General features: G+C 45.6%; 11 protein-coding genes across 11 annotated transcripts in view; 7 read left to right on the top strand and 4 right to left on the bottom strand.

Annotated features, from left to right (window-relative positions):
• Window positions 1–319: 319 nt before the first annotated feature.
• Window positions 320–2,408, top strand: LOC108031099 (two pore potassium channel protein sup-9). The gene is made up of 7 exons (XM_044093648.2): window positions 320–413; window positions 527–757; window positions 817–869; window positions 923–1,025; window positions 1,082–1,143; window positions 1,197–1,597; window positions 1,661–2,408. The coding sequence occupies exons 2-7, from the start codon at window positions 631–633 to the stop codon at window positions 1,932–1,934; spliced, it is 1,020 nt and encodes a 339-aa protein (XP_043949583.1). The 5' UTR covers window positions 320–413; window positions 527–630; the 3' UTR covers window positions 1,935–2,408.
• A 101-nt stretch (window positions 2,409–2,509) lies between these two features.
• On the top strand, window positions 2,510–4,474 carry LOC108032098 (tubulin beta-2 chain). The gene is made up of 2 exons (XM_017105926.3): window positions 2,510–3,114; window positions 3,227–4,474. The coding sequence occupies exons 1-2, from the start codon at window positions 2,722–2,724 to the stop codon at window positions 4,172–4,174; spliced, it is 1,341 nt and encodes a 446-aa protein (XP_016961415.1). The 5' UTR covers window positions 2,510–2,721; the 3' UTR covers window positions 4,175–4,474.
• Window positions 4,475–4,667: 193 nt separating this feature from the next.
• Window positions 4,668–4,968, top strand: LOC108032041 (uncharacterized). Its single transcript, XM_017105853.3, has one exon. It carries the CDS (start codon window positions 4,685–4,687, stop codon window positions 4,964–4,966), a length of 282 nt encoding a protein of 93 aa, XP_016961342.1. The 5' UTR covers window positions 4,668–4,684; the 3' UTR covers window positions 4,967–4,968.
• On the bottom strand, window positions 4,957–7,891 carry LOC108032043 (LMBR1 domain-containing protein 2 homolog). The gene is made up of 3 exons (XM_017105855.3): window positions 7,721–7,891; window positions 5,779–7,107; window positions 4,957–5,714 (listed from the first exon to the last, which is right to left on the bottom strand). The coding sequence occupies exons 1-3, from the start codon at window positions 7,889–7,891 to the stop codon at window positions 5,127–5,129; spliced, it is 2,088 nt and encodes a 695-aa protein (XP_016961344.1). The 3' UTR covers window positions 4,957–5,126.
• A 103-nt stretch (window positions 7,892–7,994) lies between these two features.
• Window positions 7,995–8,397, bottom strand: LOC108032042 (BBSome-interacting protein 1). The gene has a single exon (XM_017105854.3). It carries the CDS (start codon window positions 8,220–8,222, stop codon window positions 7,995–7,997), a length of 228 nt encoding a protein of 75 aa, XP_016961343.1. The 5' UTR covers window positions 8,223–8,397.
• Window positions 8,398–8,795: 398 nt separating this feature from the next.
• On the top strand, window positions 8,796–10,395 carry LOC108032063 (uncharacterized). The gene is made up of 2 exons (XM_017105881.3): window positions 8,796–10,092; window positions 10,163–10,395. The coding sequence occupies exons 1-2, from the start codon at window positions 8,899–8,901 to the stop codon at window positions 10,307–10,309; spliced, it is 1,341 nt and encodes a 446-aa protein (XP_016961370.1). The 5' UTR covers window positions 8,796–8,898; the 3' UTR covers window positions 10,310–10,395.
• On the bottom strand, window positions 10,342–11,429 carry LOC108032064 (omega-amidase NIT2). The gene is made up of 2 exons (XM_017105882.3): window positions 11,338–11,429; window positions 10,342–11,273 (listed from the first exon to the last, which is right to left on the bottom strand). Exons 1-2 carry the CDS (start codon window positions 11,354–11,356, stop codon window positions 10,441–10,443), a joined length of 852 nt encoding a protein of 283 aa, XP_016961371.1. The 5' UTR covers window positions 11,357–11,429; the 3' UTR covers window positions 10,342–10,440.
• A 594-nt stretch (window positions 11,430–12,023) lies between these two features.
• Window positions 12,024–12,675, top strand: LOC108031140 (60S ribosomal protein L34). The gene is made up of 2 exons (XM_017104355.2): window positions 12,024–12,104; window positions 12,168–12,675. Exons 1-2 carry the CDS (start codon window positions 12,040–12,042, stop codon window positions 12,607–12,609), a joined length of 507 nt encoding a protein of 168 aa, XP_016959844.1. The 5' UTR covers window positions 12,024–12,039; the 3' UTR covers window positions 12,610–12,675.
• A 397-nt stretch (window positions 12,676–13,072) lies between these two features.
• LOC108031072 (protein FMC1 homolog) lies at window positions 13,073–13,622 on the top strand. The gene is made up of 2 exons (XM_017104278.3): window positions 13,073–13,187; window positions 13,244–13,622. The coding sequence occupies exon 2, from the start codon at window positions 13,245–13,247 to the stop codon at window positions 13,548–13,550; it is 306 nt and encodes a 101-aa protein (XP_016959767.1). The 5' UTR covers window positions 13,073–13,187; window position 13,244; the 3' UTR covers window positions 13,551–13,622.
• Window positions 13,623–13,640: 18 nt separating this feature from the next.
• On the bottom strand, window positions 13,641–14,999 carry LOC108031073 (odorant receptor 85f). The gene is made up of 4 exons (XM_017104279.3): window positions 14,233–14,999; window positions 13,960–14,161; window positions 13,751–13,906; window positions 13,641–13,694 (listed from the first exon to the last, which is right to left on the bottom strand). Exons 1-4 carry the CDS (start codon window positions 14,997–14,999, stop codon window positions 13,641–13,643), a joined length of 1,179 nt encoding a protein of 392 aa, XP_016959768.3.
• LOC108031605 (tyrosine-protein kinase Fer) overlaps window positions 14,564–19,222 on the top strand; it is a 34,646-nt gene continuing 29,987 nt past the window's right edge. The window contains exon 1 of the mRNA XM_050889423.1: window positions 14,564–15,031. Coding sequence (XP_050745380.1) covers window positions 15,007–15,031 — 25 coding nt within the window. The 5' untranslated portion in view covers window positions 14,564–15,006. The remainder of the gene's footprint in view (window positions 15,032–19,222) is intronic.

The raw sequence follows: 19,222 nt of genomic DNA, 5'->3' as shown, positions 1-19,222 counted from the left end.
TTTAAATAAAATTTATTTTAAGCATGTATGTATGTATAATTTTCAAAAATCAAAATAGATTTTTTTAGTATACATTTTAGTGGAATTAAAATTAGTAAGATTTATTTTATTTACTAAATATATATATTAAAACATATTTATGAATAAGAAATTTAAATGTATTTAGTTAACTAACTCCATTTCCCCTTAAAACGTATATTCAAAAATTTAAAGCAATTTAAAGTACTGTTACTGTAAATGTTAAGTTTCGAGGAATGTTTATGTTATCTAACATAGAGAGCCAAATGGCAACGCCATCAAACTCTGTTGCTCCTGCTGTGCGATAACGGTTAAATTATTATCTTATAAAGGAATTAACTTCCGACTTCTCGCCATTGACAGTTTTTTAAAGCTGTTTTAAATGTTTTAAGCATGTAAATATTAAATATGAATATCAGTTCGATTCTTATAGAGCATCTGTAAGAGCACTTACAAAATATTGTGGATGCTGCGTGTTTGTTTTGCTGACAACTATTGATTTTGTCAGAGGCAGCATCTTTGCCTCCTTTTAAAAGGGCGCCAGTGGAAGGTCTCCCAAAGGATAAAACTACAATATTTAATATATAGTATAACTATAATACTATATTCATCATGAAGCGTCAAAATGTTCGAACACTTTCCCTTGTGGTATGCACATTCACCTACCTCCTGATTGGAGCCGCAGTCTTCGATTCGCTGGAATCCCCAACGGAGGCCAAAAGATGGGAGTTCTTACAGGGTAAGACACTTTATAGAACCTCATACGGATTTCTCTTACCTAATTTTGTTCTATTTCAGCCGTTAAGAACAACTTTGTAAAGAAGTACAATGTCAGTGACGAGGACTTCCGGGTAAATCACCATATTTATTTAAATAATTAAGACTAATTTATATTTTTTCTTAGGTGATGGAAATTGTTATTATTGAAAACAAACCTCACAAGGCTGGACCTCAGTGGAAGTTTGCTGGAGCATTTTATTTCAGCACTGTGGTCCTGGCCATGATAGGTAATACACTATACTATATACTATATATACTACTACTATAATCTCGTTAATGTTAGGATATGGCCATTCCACGCCAGTTACCATTCCGGGAAAAGCATTTTGTATGGGATATGCAATGGTAAGTAAATATATCATCTTAATTTTCCCTCTTATAAAGATCTTCCTCTACAGGTAGGCATCCCTCTAGGACTGGTGATGTTCCAATCGATCGGAGAACGTCTCAATAAATTTGCCTCAGTTATCATAAGGCGGGCAAAGAGGGCCAGTGGAGCCCGATGCACGGACGCCACAGAGATGAATCTTATGTTGGCCACCGGCATGCTCTCCTCCATAATTATAACCACAGGCGCAGCAGTGTTTTCCCGGTACGAGGGATGGAGCTACTTCGATAGCTTCTACTACTGCTTTGTCACCCTGACCACCATTGGATTCGGGGACTATGTGGCCTTGCAAAACGATCAGGCCCTAACTAATAAACCTGGTTACGTGGCTTTGAGCTTGGTCTTCATCCTCTTCGGCCTGGCCGTGGTGGCTGCCAGTATTAATCTTCTGGTGCTGCGTTTCATGACGATGTGAGTTTTATTTTTATAGATAAAGAAATTTAAAATTTAATTTAATTTTATTTTAAATATCAGGCAAGCGGAGGATGCCAAGAGAGATGAGCAGGATGCCCAGAACCTGGCCGGAAATGCACAGCCGGTAACCTTCGATGATGAGTCCACCTACAACATGCACGGCAAACTGCTGGAGCATAACTACACAACCGAGAACGATGAGACCGCTTCTCTCTGCTCATGCACCTGCATGGGCGGCACAAGGTGCCTTAACCATGAGCAGTTCGTCGATCCCGACTTCCAGCCCACGGACATCATTGAAAGCACTTTGTGCCTGAAGCGCGCCTCCGTCTGATATCCGTACAGCCAGCTGTGGGACTCCACCATGTAGGAGCCAGAGCCAAAGGATAGCCACACTAGAGATACAATCCTGTAGAGACCCGACCGCCGCCAACCCAAACACATTGGTTGTTAGACGAACCTTCCCTACGTAGATATTTACACAGGGATGGGTCGGTTATTGTGGAAAGGATTGCGAGGAGCGTTAGGGAGTTTGTGGGAAATTCCTAAGGCCATTCTTTTATATGGTTTAAAAAATATTGTGCAGTCTTTTTCAACCATAATAATCGACCCATCCCATTACATCATATGTATTGCATAAAAACATTTACAAAGGAGGAATCTCCGAAACACCCATGTCAATATCAATCGTATCATCTGGCTGCTAGTCGCAGGATCTATTGGTTCTATGGCTCAGCCTCCACCCATCCCATCTCGAATTTTATCTGTATACTGGTCGAACAAAATAATCTATTAAAGTTTTTGCTCACCCTTGAAACCCTTGAAACGACATATCTCTGACTTGGTAAAGCAAAATATTTCAAAAACCTGGATCGTAGTAGGCAGGCTTACAACCTTCCCAGACGTATTCCCTGAAAGCCTCAGTCCACCTCAATATCAGCTAGCAAGTACACGTGTAGAATAAAAACCTGAAAAAATTATACGTTAAAATATTCAGTTCTCCGCCGGTTTTTGCCCCCATCAGAGTGCTGAAAAAACTCGGTTTTTTACCAACAATTTTTTGTTGAAATTTTTTTCCTACAATCGGGTTTTCAACCATTGATCCTTGACAGTCGCTTAAGATGCGTGAAATCGTGCACATCCAGGCCGGACAATGCGGTAACCAGATCGGTGGTAAATTCTGGGAGGTAATCTCGGATGAGCACTGCATAGACGCCACCGGAACGTACTACGGCGACAGCGATCTGCAGCTGGAGCGCATTAACGTGTACTACAATGAAGCCACCGGTGCCAAGTACGTTCCGCGGGCCATCCTGGTGGACCTGGAGCCCGGCACCATGGATTCCGTGCGATCCGGCGCCTTTGGCCAGATCTTCCGACCGGACAACTTTGTCTTTGGTCAGTCGGGAGCTGGCAACAACTGGGCCAAGGGTCACTACACAGAGGGTGCTGAGCTGGTGGACTCTGTTCTGGATGTTGTGCGAAAGGAGTCGGAGGGATGCGATTGCCTGCAGGTATGTAGGGGGTTGGGATGGTACACCTAAAAGATTAGGTGCATTTTATCTTTGAATGATATAAAACTGACAGGCCTACTGAGATCACAATTCTTTCCCTTGCCTTTTAAAGGGCTTCCAGCTGACCCACTCGCTGGGAGGCGGTACCGGCTCTGGAATGGGCACCCTGCTAATCTCCAAGATCCGCGAGGAGTACCCCGACCGCATCATGAACACCTTCTCGGTGGTGCCCTCGCCCAAGGTGTCGGACACAGTGGTGGAGCCCTACAACGCCACCTTGAGTGTGCACCAGCTGGTGGAGAACACCGATGAGACGTACTGCATCGACAACGAGGCCTTGTACGACATCTGCTTCCGTACCCTGAAGCTAACCACTCCCACCTATGGTGACCTGAACCACCTGGTTTCGGCTACAATGTCGGGGGTCACAACGTGCCTGAGATTCCCCGGCCAGCTGAACGCCGATCTGCGCAAGCTGGCGGTGAACATGGTGCCCTTCCCCCGGCTGCACTTCTTCATGCCTGGGTTTGCTCCACTCACCAGCCGTGGGTCCCAGCAGTATCGTGCCTTGACTGTACCTGAGCTGACCCAGCAGATGTTCGATGCCAAGAACATGATGGCTGCCTGCGATCCGCGTCATGGTCGCTACCTAACCGTCGCCGCCATCTTCCGGGGTCGCATGTCTATGAAGGAGGTGGACGAGCAGATGCTGAATATCCAGAACAAGAACAGCAGCTTCTTCGTGGAGTGGATCCCCAACAACTGCAAGACGGCGGTGTGCGATATTCCGCCTCGGGGCCTGAAGATGTCGGCCACCTTCATCGGCAACTCGACGGCCATTCAGGAGCTCTTCAAGCGTGTTTCGGAGCAGTTCACGGCCATGTTCCGGAGGAAGGCCTTCTTGCACTGGTACACCGGCGAGGGAATGGACGAGATGGAGTTCACGGAGGCCGAGAGCAACATGAACGATCTGGTCTCCGAGTACCAGCAGTACCAGGAGGCCACTGCCGACGAGGAGGGCGAATTCGACGAGGACGAAGAGGGTGGCGGCGATGAATAAGGAGCTCGATGTACCACACTATCTACACAAGGACTCACGCCCACATACCACATACCAAAAGCTGGCTGACGACCACTGATGATTGCCTACAATGGAACACAGTTGACTGTTTTTTCGGTTTGCACCATTCTCACTCAATGCCCTGTCGATTGTACATATTTCCTCTTGGGGTTTTTCGAGATTATACCCATTGACACTGGCTCACTACACTTACACGCAGGCTTTTCCCTTTCTTAAACTCTTGTTGCAATTGCTGTGAATTCTAGGTTAACAAATAAATAATTTGTTTTCACTCACTTACATTATTGCCCATCGAGTTTTTATACTGAGTGTAAGACTGAAGAATTCGCGTATTAGACTTTGTGCGGATATTATCATGATTTTTAAAATGCAACTTTTATAGTGGCAATCCTTCAGACAGCAATTGTCATTGCAATGCCAAACAATGCTGTCAAGATTTCTGACATAAACGAAAGTTGTTTCAATAGTGCACTCAGAACAGGCAGTACGATGCATTCGCCCAATACTCCCCTCACCTCCCGGTGTGGCTATTTGCGCAGTCGCAAGCGCATCAATTCGCATCCACTAACGCAACTGATGAAGCTGGCGAAGGCGGAAAAATCCGGCAAGCCCTTCACAGCAGATACAGAAAACACCAACGTTAATCCAGAAGATTCCAACGGCTCCACAGAGTTTGACTCCTCGACGAATCCGGAATCCCATCCAGATGGCCAGAATGGTGGCACCGACGTTGACCCGGACATCGGAAAAATATTCGAGAATCCTTTCTAGTGGTTTATTCAATCGAATAGTGTACATACATAGGTGTGGAACAGCAGCAGCAGTGGCAGCGGGGAATACTTAAGCACGAACGAAATATATAAATACTATGGAACATTGCAGACACTGAGATACTCGGTTACGAAGTGAAATAAAGAGACATATTTCGAGCCTAGACATCGTCAAAGAGTCCTCGCGGCGGCGGTCCCACAATGCGGCCATCGTGCTCCGCCTCGTAGTCCGGGTCTCGGAAACCCACCTGCACCTGGGTGCTCACTCCGAACCGGTCGTTGATCTCCTCGGACAGGGATCGTGGAACGCCCAGGGCAGAGGAGGAGGCCACCGCCGCATAGTCAAAGCTACCGTCGCCATCGCGGAGCAGTCCGTCCGCGGGAGTGCGACTGCTAGCCAACCCACCGGTCCCTCCACTTCGGTATTTGCTTAAGTAATCGCTGCCTAGAACCTGATCGGTTCGGTTAAAGTCGCGTCTCCTAGCCATAGCTTCCTCGGCACGCTGCCGCCGGCGCTTTTCCCGCGCTATAAGATCCTTTCCCTCCTGCACGAGCTCGGTGGCAATCGTTTCGTTCTGCAGAAACTGCTGAAAGCCGAGGGCGTTCAGGGCCCGACTGCCCAAACTAAACCAGGTGGCCAGACAGAAAGCCAGCATGCACATGGGGAAGTAGATGTTGAAGCCATTCGAGATGATGCCAATAACGTCCATGTGGCCCATGATCTGCGTGTAGACCGTTTCCATAATACGCTATGATTAAAATAAGTAAAGGTGTAAGTAATAGTAGAGTTTTCAAAGAGTGTAGCATACTCACATTGGGTATAATGTGAGTGTCCATGTGGATGAGGCCCAGGAAGTTCAGGCACATGGGTGGCGTCAGGCGGCAGAGTAGCATGCCGCTAAAGATCAGGCTGTGCTCGTTTGTCTGGTGATGCGGTGCCAGGTAGTACAGATTCAGAAAGCGAATCCTCAATATCGTGGAGTAAGTGCAGTAGAAGAAGTAGCAGAGCACAACCATAGAGAAGACCTCGATGGTGAAGAAGTCGTAACTCTCCTTGGCCACGTAGATCACGTTGGCGAAAATGGAGAGCACAGGGCGGCGGCTGAAGAAGGTTAGCTCACTCCACACCACCATAGCCGACATGGTGGCGGTCAGGACGCACATGGCCTTGAGGAAGGGGGCTTTCAATAGACACTCCCAGTACCACTGCAGCGTGGCGCTGTAACAGATCCTCTCCAGCTGTGTGCGCTGGCGCGGAAACTCCGACTTGAAGCGGCGTTCCGACGAGTGAATATTCTTGGCTACATCCTCAAGGTGCAACACAGTCTGCACCTGTACGCTCCACAACGCTTCGGTGCGCTGCAGTGTTTGCAGCGATTTTATTACTTGCTTATGAATGCGGACCAGCGCCTTCTCCGAGGGCAAGATGGTGGAACTAGTGGCTCCCATGCCGCTGCCACCGGTTCGGGCAAAGTTGCGGCTGGCGCGCTCCTGCAGCTCGATGGGAACCTTGCGCATGATCGTTTCCAGGCAGGGGCGCAGCTCGTGATTGTTCGGTATGACTCGGCTAAGGCCTTGCAGCGACTCCAGAATATCATCTACATGCTCCTCGGCCTCCGCCTTCTCAGTGCTCAGTTTGGCCGCCTTAAAGTAGGCGTATTGCAGCGCGAATCCCGGCTTGGCATTGTTCCACAGCGACCTGGGTACCTCAACCAGAGCGTAGCCCAAAAGCAGGATGAGCAGGAACAGACCCCAGGTGTTTGAAGCCGACGAAGCGATTGCCTTCAGCTTTTGCCAATCCAGAGACTCCCCTTTCACGGCTATGTAGATGAGAAGTACGCCGCAGATGAACAGGTAGGATCCGTAGTAGATGGCATTCTCGATAAGAGCCGACTTCAGTTTGCCCTTGACGGTGAAGTCGCCCGCCTTGAGGTACGACTGCATCAGGGGCATGATCAACCAGGTGAGGAACTGCGAGCTCCAGTAGATAATTCGCCATAGGTTGGGGAACACGGAGGCTGGGACCATGCCCCAAGGCTCCTGGCACTGAGGCGGAGGGGTCACATTGGCTGCCGCGGACGTATTGGTCGCATTTGGCGCTGGCGTCGGTCGGTGCTCCTCCACACACTGGCGGTAAAGGGTCTGAAAAATAAAATATTAAGTTTAGTTTTTATTTTCGAGAAAGAGTATTCCCAGAGCCACAATTCCAACGCATGGAGAAAGCACGAATTTTTTGTTCTAGCTTCAGGGGTGATTCATTGAAAGATAAGAAATTCCGAACTTAAATCAATGCAGAACTTTGTTCACAATTTGATTGGCGTCTGGGGAGCTTTAGATAAAAGACTAATTAATTTCGGCTGACACTCTAGAAACGAGAATGTGTTTTATTTAAGAAATACTTAAGTATCATACAGACAAATGAAAAACAAAATTTGTAGGGACAAAATGTGCTGACTTAAAAAATATAATTTAAGGTGTTTTTTGATGATAGAAACTTTTTTGTACCCTTTGCAAGCATCTGTATTAGGGTTTATTATAATTTTCACTATACGTTCGCAAGGAAAACTCTGTTTTCTGTCTGCTTTTATAGAATAAAGTATTTTACGTAGGCCTATCTGGTTATAATCCTTTACTAACATAAATATAAGCCGGATATATCGAGATTAAGACTGCAAGGACATATAAAATTACACCATATGGAAGGTCTGATGTATTTTTCAAATATTAATCTGTAGATCTCCACACTGCTACTCACCGATGTGATGTCCAGTGGAATGGAGAACACGATAAGAAAGGAGAAGCACCAGGCGGTCAGCACGGACAGCGTGACCAGGATGTGCTGACGTGGTATGTTCCCGTAGCGGTACAGTGAGATGCTGGCCAGGAATAGGGCGGCCACGATGCCGAAGCTCAGTAGGTAGGCCATCGTGGCGAATCCTTATCCTAATCCAGGTGCCGGAGTGCTGGGTTCTTGTACTTTTTAGTGGATTGTGTGCTTATGACTGTGATTCTCGAAACTAAGGACTAGTTCATAGCGAGCCAGTGGGCTCCGCGGACTTCTGCTGGTGGCGCTTCTTCTGCAATTGCCGGGCAGTGTCCCGATGCATTTCCTCCAGACGTTCCAGCGCCTGCGTCTTCAGCGGCATCAGGTGTGGCCGGCAGAAAAGCAGCTCACTTTTGTGCTCGAAAAACAATTTTCCGGTCGTGGGCTCAATCAGATCGATTTTCTGCAGCACCTCGGCCTCCACAGCGGACATCCTTCGTCGAAGACGCTCCAAGGGCGAGCAGGGGGCGTGGCCGAGGGTGGTTGCGGGTCGGCGAAAGTAGTCTCTTCGTATAGTCGGTACCAGGTAATCCCCTTCTTCGCCGCACGTCTATTTATTTGTTTTATTTTGCAGTCAAGTCAATCAATCGTAGTGATGTAAAAGCACATCGATGCATCGGGAATCGATGTTTTCCAGGCGATGATTTCATTATTATCGATGAATGGCGATGCATCGATACATTGCTACACTACGGCGGCTTAGTGAAAAACTTTTTGGTTTTGAAAATATCAAACATTAAAAAATGTTTTTTATTACTATTAGTAATTATGCATAAAAATAACAAGTTTTGTTGTTGTATTTTGTTACTGGGTCTTGGACACATGAAAATGTATACTTTGAACCAAATAATTGCTTAACAGTAAGGCGAAAGTTTATCCGAAATAAATTTTAAGCCTAATTACATAAGAAAGTTGCAACAATATGTGTTACAGCTTACTAAATTATTTGTTGTACCTAACTAAGGTGAAAAGTGTACCCACATAGGTACTCATTTCCATTCAGCGAGTTGGCAGCCCTTGGCCATTTGTTTTTGTTTTGCTGGCACAGCCAGAGAAATTCTTGAATTTAATTTAGAAAATTTAGATTGGCCTGGCCAAGACTGTCAGCAATGGAAGCGGATGGCACGTCAGCAAGGGTGGACAAAGCCCCGGATGGTCGCACCAGTGGCGATGGCATGGAGCAGCCGGAAAACAGTCCAGCGGCCAAAACAGAGAGTGAAACCCAAATGAGTGCTGATGTGGACACCAAGGCCAAGAGGCCCCAATTGTCGCGAAAGGACAGTACCGTTGTCCAGGAGGCTGTCATGGGCAGGAAGACTTCAGCCAGCGGTGGTCACGCCTCCAATCTTCCCCTCCCCGGGCTGCACACCCTCTACAGACGCCCCGAAATCGTTACCCGCAGCTTAGCGCCCGTCCTGCCCAAGGGCGAACTGGTGCAGATGAGGCCGAGATTGGTAACCAACCCGGAAATCCTGCCCGAACACAAGAAGACCAAGGCCCCCAAGTTCGTGCCTTTTGAGCCATATCCAGGTGCCGTAAATCCCATGATCTCTGAGCCAACGAACAAACACAAAATCCATCGGGACAAGAACAACCTGGACATTACAGTGCTGGTGGATCAGGTGTCCACGCTGCGCACCCAGGAACTGGACTCGGAGCCGAAGGATATTAAGCAAACCAGCACAGCCAGCAACCAGGAGTTAATCTCTCTGCAGGAGGAGTTGGCCAAGATGCGTGAGGAGCGGAATTACTTCCAAGCGCAGTACAAGTTTCAAACGCAGGTCAACAGCGAGCTGAAGAGCCTGCTCGTAGCTTCCGTGGGCGAGGATCTGCAAACGCGGGTTAATGTGCTCACCGAAGACAAGCTACAGCTGGCCAGGGCGCTCCTGGACACCGCCAACAACCTGACCACTCACACCGAGCAGATTGAGTTCCTGGCCGGACAATGCGAGGTCTGGCGGTCCAAGTTCCTCGCCAGCAGCGTTATGGTCGAGGAGTTAGCCCGTTGGAAGGCAGATCTCACCCAGAAGAACCAACTTCTTAACGAATCAACCAAGCAGCTGCTGCACGCCACCCACCAGATCCGCGAGATACAGCTGGATATGCTCAAACAGCTGAAGTTCCTGGCCAAGATTCGCTTCCTGAATTTGCCCGCCACCGATGTGATCAGTCTGAGTGCCGAGAACCTCAACATCCTCCAACGCATGGTCCTGCACACGGGCGTGGGCATTCCCGAAGAGACTCTGAAGCTGTCCAGCGCCAGCACCAGTCCACTTTGCGAGGCGGAAAAGTATGCAGTTAGGGTGAGTGTGGCATTGATTGCTTTCTTACATGTATTACCATTGATTGTTGCTATTGTTTATCTTCCCCAAGGCCCTGGAATTCATTAGTCAGCCCTTGATGGCCACCGATGAAGCCATACGAGCTCTTTTCGACCAGGCCCAACGACCCCACTATGTGCAATCAGCCGCCGCGGAGGTGGCTCCTACCGATAATCCGCAACTAGATAAGCAGCAATAATTTCTTCATTTAAGTAATCAGTGTGACAAGTATTTAGGTCTAATAAATTTTATATACAAAATAGACAAACATAAATGCAAACATAACATTCTGTATGTGCTTAAAACCAAAGATTCTCGGAGAGTTATTCGTTACTTGGACTTCTTTTCGGTGGCATACAGATCCAGGCGTCGTTGGCCAAAGACGGGAATCTGCTGACGCACCTGCTCGACCAGGGAAAAGTCTATGTCGGCCACCACAGTTTCCTCGCCTTCGCTGGCACTCTGTTGCACCTTGGCCCAGGGATCCACCACCATGGAGTGGCCATAGGCCACATACTCGGAGCTTGCATCCCTGGCTGGCGAAGTGGTGACCACGAAGAGCTGGTTGTCATTGGCGCGAGCTCGCTGCAAGAGCTCCCAGTGAAGAGGACCCGTGGTCATGTTGAAGGCAGCCGGATAGATGATCATCTCACAGCCTGCGTTGCGATACAGCCTGGCCATCTCCTCGAATCGGATGTCGTAGCAGATGCCGATGCCAATCTTGTGGCCATCTACATTTATGGTGGTGAAGTCATTGCCTGCGGAAAGGGTTTCCGACTCCTTGAAGCGAATTCCGCCCTTGACGTCGATATCGAAGAGATGCATCTTGCGGTGCTTGGCGACCAGTTCACCAGTGGGTGACCAGACCGTACAGGTGTTGTAGATGGCATCATTCTCTCCCAGTTCCGGAATAGTTCCGCCAACGATGTAAACCTGGTGCTTCTTGGCCAGACTGGAGAGCTGCTGGGAGGTGTAGCCGTCGGGGATGCTCTCGGAGTACTCCCGGAAGTACTTGGTGCCGTAGGGGGCGTTGAAGCACTCGGGCAGGGTGATCAAGCGAGGACTGTGCTCCTTGACCGCCGCCTCTATTTTACTGGCGGCGTTTTGGACATTGGCCACCTTGTCCTTGGAGCCCTTCAGTTGCAGTAGCACCAATCGCATGACTATGTTGGGAATCAGATCAGGAATATTTAACTAGAACTCCTTTAGGGTCAGCAAAACACTTACTGTTGCTGGCTTTGCTCATTTTGCTGCAATTAAATGTTATCTGTTTGCGGTTTGATAACAGTTTGCCCCACAAACAAACCAACAACAGGTGATGGCAGGGGCGTAGTGAAAAGGGAAACAAATAATATTTTTAAAGTAAATAACTTCACAGTAAGTGTTCTAACCCGTACTAGATACTTTCAAATAATATTGTATATCAATTAATAATCACCGTATTTAAAATTTCGCTTTAATTGCATAAGAACCAGCTTAAAATACACACAACTTGTTTGTTAATATTTAATTTTTAATACGTATATTTTAATAGTTACATGCAGATTATTTATTTGCAAAATTCGAATTAAATGTTTTATTTTTAGGCGGTTTTTAAATTAAAACCCCTTCTAAGCCCCTGCATTTAAGACAATCTGGCAGCCCCTTCAGTGCTGGAAAGTGCCGCACAGCCGGCAGCGCAGCCAAGTTCACGTCGCTCGGCAGCAGGGTTGCCACCTTTCTTTCTAGTTTCGTCTCTTTGAGGTATGCACGTGTTCAATTTACAATTTCACAGAAATTCGCCGCAATGTGTGAAATACCCCATGAAATATACGACCAAAAGCAGCCCCAACTGCGCCCACCCCCGTGATACACCCGACTAATAATGATTTTCCACGCTTTTGCATATGTAACCGACGAATTGCCACGACCAGCAGCAACAACAGCAACATGGTCCAACGTCTGACGCTCCGGAGACGCCTGTCCTACAACACACGCTCCAACAAGCGCCGCATGTAACTACCCAAGTGCTCCGTGGATATCGCAGTGCATTAATTCCGATCTTTCCCGACCTACAGTGTTCGCACGCCTGGTGGACGTCTGGTGTACCAGTATGTGAAGAAGAACAAGACCGTGCCCCGTTGCGGCCAGTGCAAGGAGAAGTTGAAGGGCATCACCCCCTCCCGTCCCAGCGAGCGCCCCAGGATGTCCAAGCGCCTGAAGACCGTGTCCCGCACCTACGGAGGAGTCCTGTGCCACAGCTGCCTGCGCGAGCGCATCGTGCGCGCCTTCCTCATCGAGGAGCAGAAGATCGTCAAGGCCCTGAAGAGCCAGCGCGAGGCGCTCGTCAAGCCGGTGAAGGCCCCCAAGGCCAAGCCCGATCCCAAGAAGAAGCCAGCTGCCGGAGCCAAGGGCACCAAGGCCGGTGCCGGCAAGGTCACCAAGGGTGGTCCCGGCGGCAAGGGAGCCGCTGGCAAGAAGCCCGGCCAGAAGCCCGCCGCCGGCAAGCCCAGGAAGTGAACAGCCCACGCTACGAGTTCGGTGTACTGCTAAATAACTTTTAAAATAAATTGTTTTCCAATCGGATTTGTTGCCCCACAGTGTGTCATTTATTTTGTAATCTGCGTTTCTTATTGGATGTGTTGACAAATGGATTTCCCTGTTGGTTCTAAACATTTTTTTGTACGGCAGATCTAATTAGATCGTGTTGGTCAAAGGCGCTTAATTCAAAAAAGTTGTAGGTATCATTTCAAAATTATATTGGTTTGTCGAATTCTAGTTTTGAGTTATAAATAATGTGCCTATCACAATCGTAGCTTATAAGCAAATTGTAGGCCCAGAAAGTTTGTTATTCTTATCCATCGGACTTTTTTTTAATCTTAAGTTTTGAAACATAAAAGTAGTTATTTCTGTTCTGCAGTTCTACTAGGTATTTTTTTGTGACCAATGTCATATTCTAACAATTGAATATTAAATAATCAAACCTATTGCGTTCACTGCTCAGAGTGGACACTGTATGTTGTGACAAGTTAACCAGGTGGCAACTCTGCAGAAATCAGCTGTTCCGCAGAAACACTTCGAATTTTCCTGAAAATCACGTAAGTTGTGGATTGTTTGGTTTTTCTTGAAACTACGATTGTTGTTCTTTGCACAGGATGTCGGGAACAAAGGTGCTGCGCTCCCTGCTCCACGAACTGCGCCAGGCTTCGCCAAATGGCTGCATCAAGGACTCGCTGGCGGCGCGCTACGTTTTGGCGCAATACAAGAAGTTCGCCACCACGGAGCAGCAGGTCTGCAAGGCCCGCAACGAAGCCACCTTCCTGGGGCAGACCTACTTGACCTACTTGGCCAGCCAGCGGCAGTACCTGGAGCTCTACAAGGAGTTCCACGGGAGGGGCGAGAGATCCGTGAGGGACACCGCCGACTTGGTGGGCTTCAAGCTGCCCTCGGACCCCAAGTGATGGCGATCTGTGTTGATCCTAGTTATGTAGTTGCTAGCGTAGTGCGATTAAAGCGTGGCTAATGTTGCTAAATCCGGCTTTTATTGCCCTCTACTGAATCATCTGCCTAAGCATGGTTATGACCCGGTAAGTCACGCTCATTAACTGAAAGGAAAAGCCAATATTATGTGTTATAAACACCGGATCATCACTTGTCATACCTGCTTAAAGGTATCCAGCGATATGGGCAGGTAACCCATGGCACTCAGTTCCACGGGCTGCTGTGCCCGTATAATGATTATCAGCAGGTACTTCTTGTAGGCTATAGAAGCGTTGTGAAAATCATGATTGTACACGGCATGGGCCACCTGGGCACTCTGCGAGGAGTGGTGGTTATTAGAGAAAACTTTATATCCCTGTCATAACCCACCAGATCCAGGACTTGCTGACCGTAATAGCACACCAAGTACACCTGCATGGCCGAGGTCCCGATGAAGATCACATAGGTGCAGCCCTCCAAAGAGACTCCCTGGAGCAGAGTGTAAACCGCCACTGTGCAGAGAACCGAAGCGGTGGTCAGCAGGCTCAAAAGCAGCGATCCTCCGAAAATGTCATTCAGGTCGTTTTGCATGCTGTTATATAAAGATGTATTCAATCATCCGAATTCTCAAAAAGATTATATATATATATCTTTCTGTCTTACCTGGCCAGATAAACTTGCTTGTCCACAATTTTCGACAAGAATTCTCTATCTTTATAATCGTTCTCCACACTGGGCTTGTGATCCTCCAAGGATTGTATGATGCCCCTGAAGTGGAGATTGATCTGGACCTGAAAGTAAATCAGCCAGATATCCGCGCCAATGTTTGAGATGACCATTTGGGTGCTGTGCAGCCACTCCAGAACATAAATGCCCAAGTAGATCCAGTTCGAATGCTTTTCAGGATTAAAAATAAAGTAGGGATAGCAGTGCATGTATGAAAATCCATGATGGTTGAATAAAGATATAAGCGAAGTTATAATCGGTCCGATGACAACCATTATCGACGATCCAATGTAAATAATAACCAAGTATACGAACGACTTGGACCAGTAGTGGTCGTTCACCCGATGATAGATCCTGTCCAGCGTGGTCTTCGGATAAATTCTGGCCAGTTTGGAGTTCAGGCTTTGGATGGCCCCGCGTTGCATGCAGGTGGCATACTTGGTGTCCGAGTTGATGATATAGGTGACCAGCGTACTGTACCGCATGATCAGCGGTATGTTGTCAATGGTTTTGGCCTCAACCATGCGAAATATCATGAATCCCACGCAGACGCTGTGGCTGGCCAGGCAAATAAAGTGATACACTCGGAACAGTATCCTCTGGGATCGGGTCTTGGGAACGCCTAGCACGTCGTAACCCATCATCCAAAAGACCGTGGCGGGAAATCGAGAGAAGTCCTCGTAGCTGTACTGCACTGGCTCCATTTTAAGGATGTTCTGTGTCATCTTTTGCTCAGGTAAGTGGTATTTATAAGGCCTAGGTCCTGTAAGAGTGGTTTGCGGTTTTGTGGCGGGAATAACAATCAGACAATTAAGCAAGGCGTTGAAAAGCTTCAATAATTAATATTCGATTTCTAAATTTACACAACTCAAGTAATAAAGGTTGCACCTCCTGATTATGCTTAAAATATAATAGCTTAAAATTATTGTAAGGGTAATTTCACATATGTGCAATATGAAAAAGTCTTCCAGTGAATGACAAAAGGCAGACAATAAAGAGAACACATGAAATAAAATTAGCATTAATTAAGATCAATTGAAAGATGGGCAGAATCAAAGTTTCAATAACCAAGGCCAACTGGGTGAAGAACAATACCTAAGTTGATATACCCTTATTTTAGGAGGCTTTGAAAGAGTATACCAAGTCGGATGTATTAGGGTCGTACATTTATTAAGTGACAAGACCATTTTCAAGGTCTTCGAGTACGAGAATTCCTTGTGGTTTCACACCTCTGCCAACTAAAACGTAGCTAGTTTGAACTTTGAGGTGAAAATGACTGTAATAGAACCTGGGGTTAAGTGTGGGACGTTTTCCAGTTCTTAAAAGCCCCATTTGTTTTAATGGTTTTGTTAAGTTGGGCCCAAATTAAATTAGATTTCGGTTATTAACGCTTAAGCAGCCCGCTTCTGTGCCCATTCCCGCACTTGGCCATAAAAATATGTACGCATAATAATGCCGTCTGACTGGGAGAAGCAACCACTTGGACACTTGGCACTTGGCTTGCACTTAATAATTTCCATAAATGAGCTCCTCAGCTTTCTTGGGCGTGTTTACCGTTTCTTTGTTGCTGCACTTGCCCCTGCTGCTTTTGCTTTTGTTGTTGACATAAATGAAATTCTTGCACACAGCAACAAATTGGCATGGGAGTCGCTCGCTCTATAGGTTCTATCCGACTTCTGACTGGAATGCTAAGCAGCATTCAGGTTCAGGAGCTGACTGGCCATCATCGCGGCTGCTGCCGCTGACATTGCAGCAACCTTTTAACTGGAAGGTGTTACCCTGATATGCGAGTAAGTGTCTTAAGGGGTTACTGAAGTAGAAGGTATTTAATGTTCCCTACAAAGTGACCCTTATCGAGGTTAATTTAAAATGCACAGTAGTTCATTTTTGAGATCCACTACATTAATTTAATTATATATAGTATCTTAGAGATACATATATTTAAGTACTAGATATTTTGTTTGATTAATTATTTTAGTTTAGAGGTCTTAAAGTAGAGCGTTTATAATATTTGTAACTAAGTAATATTTATAGAGATTTTACAAGAATCCATAATTTTGTTATTTAGATTAAAACAATTAATTTAATAAAGTAAAAAAAAAAATATAAGATCCGTTTTAGGAACCCATCTTACACGCATAGATACAAGATATTTAGTTTACAGTTTAGAGATATTTTTTGTAAAAGGTATGTTTCTGGGCTAAGTATTTAGGTACCTTCCTAATAATCTACATTTTAAAATCTATTTTGATCTCAATTAGAACAAAGCTTGAAGTCACCCAGAGGTATCATAACCAAAAGATACAAGATACTCATAATTCATATCTCATTGCTCAACGCATCTTAATGGTTTTGTTTTGATTTTGTTGCTTCATGGCTAACCTATAACAACTATTCATTTATTGGCCCCACACTGTTGCACAACTGCCAAGTCGGTCATCCATTTTTTGACGAGTTTTTATTTCCGAACCATTCTGAGCCATAGCGCCAAATAGACCCATAGATATACACGGGTTCAGACCCAAGTTGAACTTCTCCCATCAATTCCACTACTGTCTTGCACTGCATATGTAATTTATTCATTAGTTTCAATTGGCCGCCAACTGTTGCCACCCATTTTCTTCTGTGCCTCGCGAAGGCAGCTGAGACCGATGCCCCATATATTATGTATATCCACCGAAGAACTGCACTTGCAAAAGCAACTCAAACATTAATGGGACATTCGAGGAGATTTATGTGAGGCAACTATGCGTCACAATAGACCCATGTCTGCTTAAATTAGAAGCAGATATTTAGGCCGTCTCTCTGCTTATAGTTGCTCCAATTATTCGCATGAGCAGGGGGGCCTGTGGTACATACATGTGTACTACACATAGTAAGTAAGCAAATAAAAGGGAAAAAATCCCGTCCAGTCACCAGGACACCGGAAGGTGCCTGCCTGGTGTCGGGGCAGCGCCGTCTCACTAAATACTTTATGAGGCTGAGGCGCCTTTGTAAATCTTCTTTTTGCCGTCTGGCTCCAACCAAAATAAACACAGCAAACCGGGACCCGGGACCCGGGAAACAGATCCGGTGCACAGACAACGGCAAACACCCTAAAACCCAGAAGAAAACACAGGGAAAAACAACAACGGCATCGCAGAGATGAATGCCTGGCGAACAAAGAGCACGCAGAGCGTCCGAAATGGGCAACAGGCTGGCCAAGAGACGTCTGGCCTGGTGCAAAATATAATGGCCAGGAGGTGGCGGCGGTGGCACGCCATTTGCCCGGCAATCAAATCAATGGTCAGGGGGTTTGTCCTCCAGCGCGGCAGCATTAATCGGCATAAAGTACAATATCTCACACCCCTCAAAGTACCGATGCGATTTCAATATCCATTATGCAGGTGGTGGTGGGGGTGGTGGATTATAGAGTAGATTGGCTGCGCACCAAAAAAATTATTTAAAATTTAAGGTGATATATGTGTGTACTGAGAAAGTAAAACCTCTGACCATTGATGAGTTTTTTAAAATTAAATTTTAATAATTCAACAAAGTTTGTTTGTGTGATTTTTAATTGAGTTTTTAAATCTTAGCACTAAGTTTATAATAATTTAATGTTCGTTTTAAAATTATATTTTATATATTTTGGGGTAATCGATTTGGAAAACGTAAAGAAAGTAGTAATTTAAGAGTAACGTATATTTTTTTCGAAAGTTTATTAAAATAATATATTTACTTTTTAAAAGAAAGGTTTTCTAAGACTAAAAAAATGTGTTATTAACTCATAATTTGTTATGTTTCATGGCAAATATTTTTTTGCTTTAATAACAATTTTTTGTATATAAAATTTTTTTCTGTGCATTGATTTTAAGCTCCCGACAGTGTAGAACTTTGCAAACACTGTTTGCATTATGCGCAGAGCAGACCCATCTCTGACCGCAAGGACAACAAAGACCAGGAGCAGCAGCAGGAGCCGTGGAGCTACTGCGCTTTTCACTTTCCCATTTATTAATGAATTTATTGGCCTGCCTGCGTTTGATGCGCAAATGCATTTTCGCATTCATCGTGGAAATGACAGGCAATGAAAGGGGGGAAGTTAAATGCACAATTGCAGGGGTTTGGATGGCGGGGGTGTTTGTTACTGGCGGAGGACGAGTCAAGGGTAGATCTACGCACAGCATTTATCATAGCTTTTGTTTTGGTTACATTTCAGCTGCTTCCGTTTCCAAAGCGACCGAGTGGGTGGGTGGGTGTGCTCAGATCCTGGCAGCTGTCGCCCGAGGGGCCCGAACCTGTGTAATTAATAGTGCGGAAATTTGGTAATTCTCCGATTACAACAGTCACTGCTGTCTAGCAGAGTAAAACCAGGAATAAAACAGGGAAAAACACAGAAAAATACGAGAGGAGTTAACTTTCCTCTATTGTGGGGGATTACCCATCAAAGAAAACATTGAAACTGCTTTAAGCCTTGTATTAAAGGGGATAGAATTCTTGTTATCTAATTATTTGTTTTTAGCTAATTGTTGCATAACTTAAACTTGAAGAAATGTATTTTGTCAATTTTCTTTTAAAAGTAATTTTGGTATTAATATTACTAAATCCTAAAATTGATTGGGTTCTATTTTATTAAAATTGACAAAGTAAACATAATATTTTGTTAATTATTAATTTACCACAGATGAAGTGTTTTATTTTAACTATGTACTTAACTTAGGAAAAAAGAATTTAATATACAATATCAGCATTGTGATTTATTTAAGAAGAAATTCTTGTTGATATTTTTATAATCTAAGGGCATTTTAGCGTGATGTTAGTACTATTGTAGTATTTATAAGAAATAAATTTTTATATACATTCAGATTTCCCTTTATTTAAAATTAAAATATTTGTTCATCTAAGCCTGATTTTATACAACAAAAGGCAGCACAAAATGGGAATGGCAAAA

The sequence above is a fragment of the Drosophila biarmipes genome, chromosome 3R (assembly GCF_025231255.1).
Source record: "Drosophila biarmipes strain raj3 chromosome 3R, RU_DBia_V1.1, whole genome shotgun sequence".
NCBI lineage: Eukaryota > Metazoa > Arthropoda > Insecta > Diptera > Drosophilidae > Drosophila > Drosophila biarmipes.
This window is presented reverse-complemented; position numbering and strand designations above follow the sequence as displayed.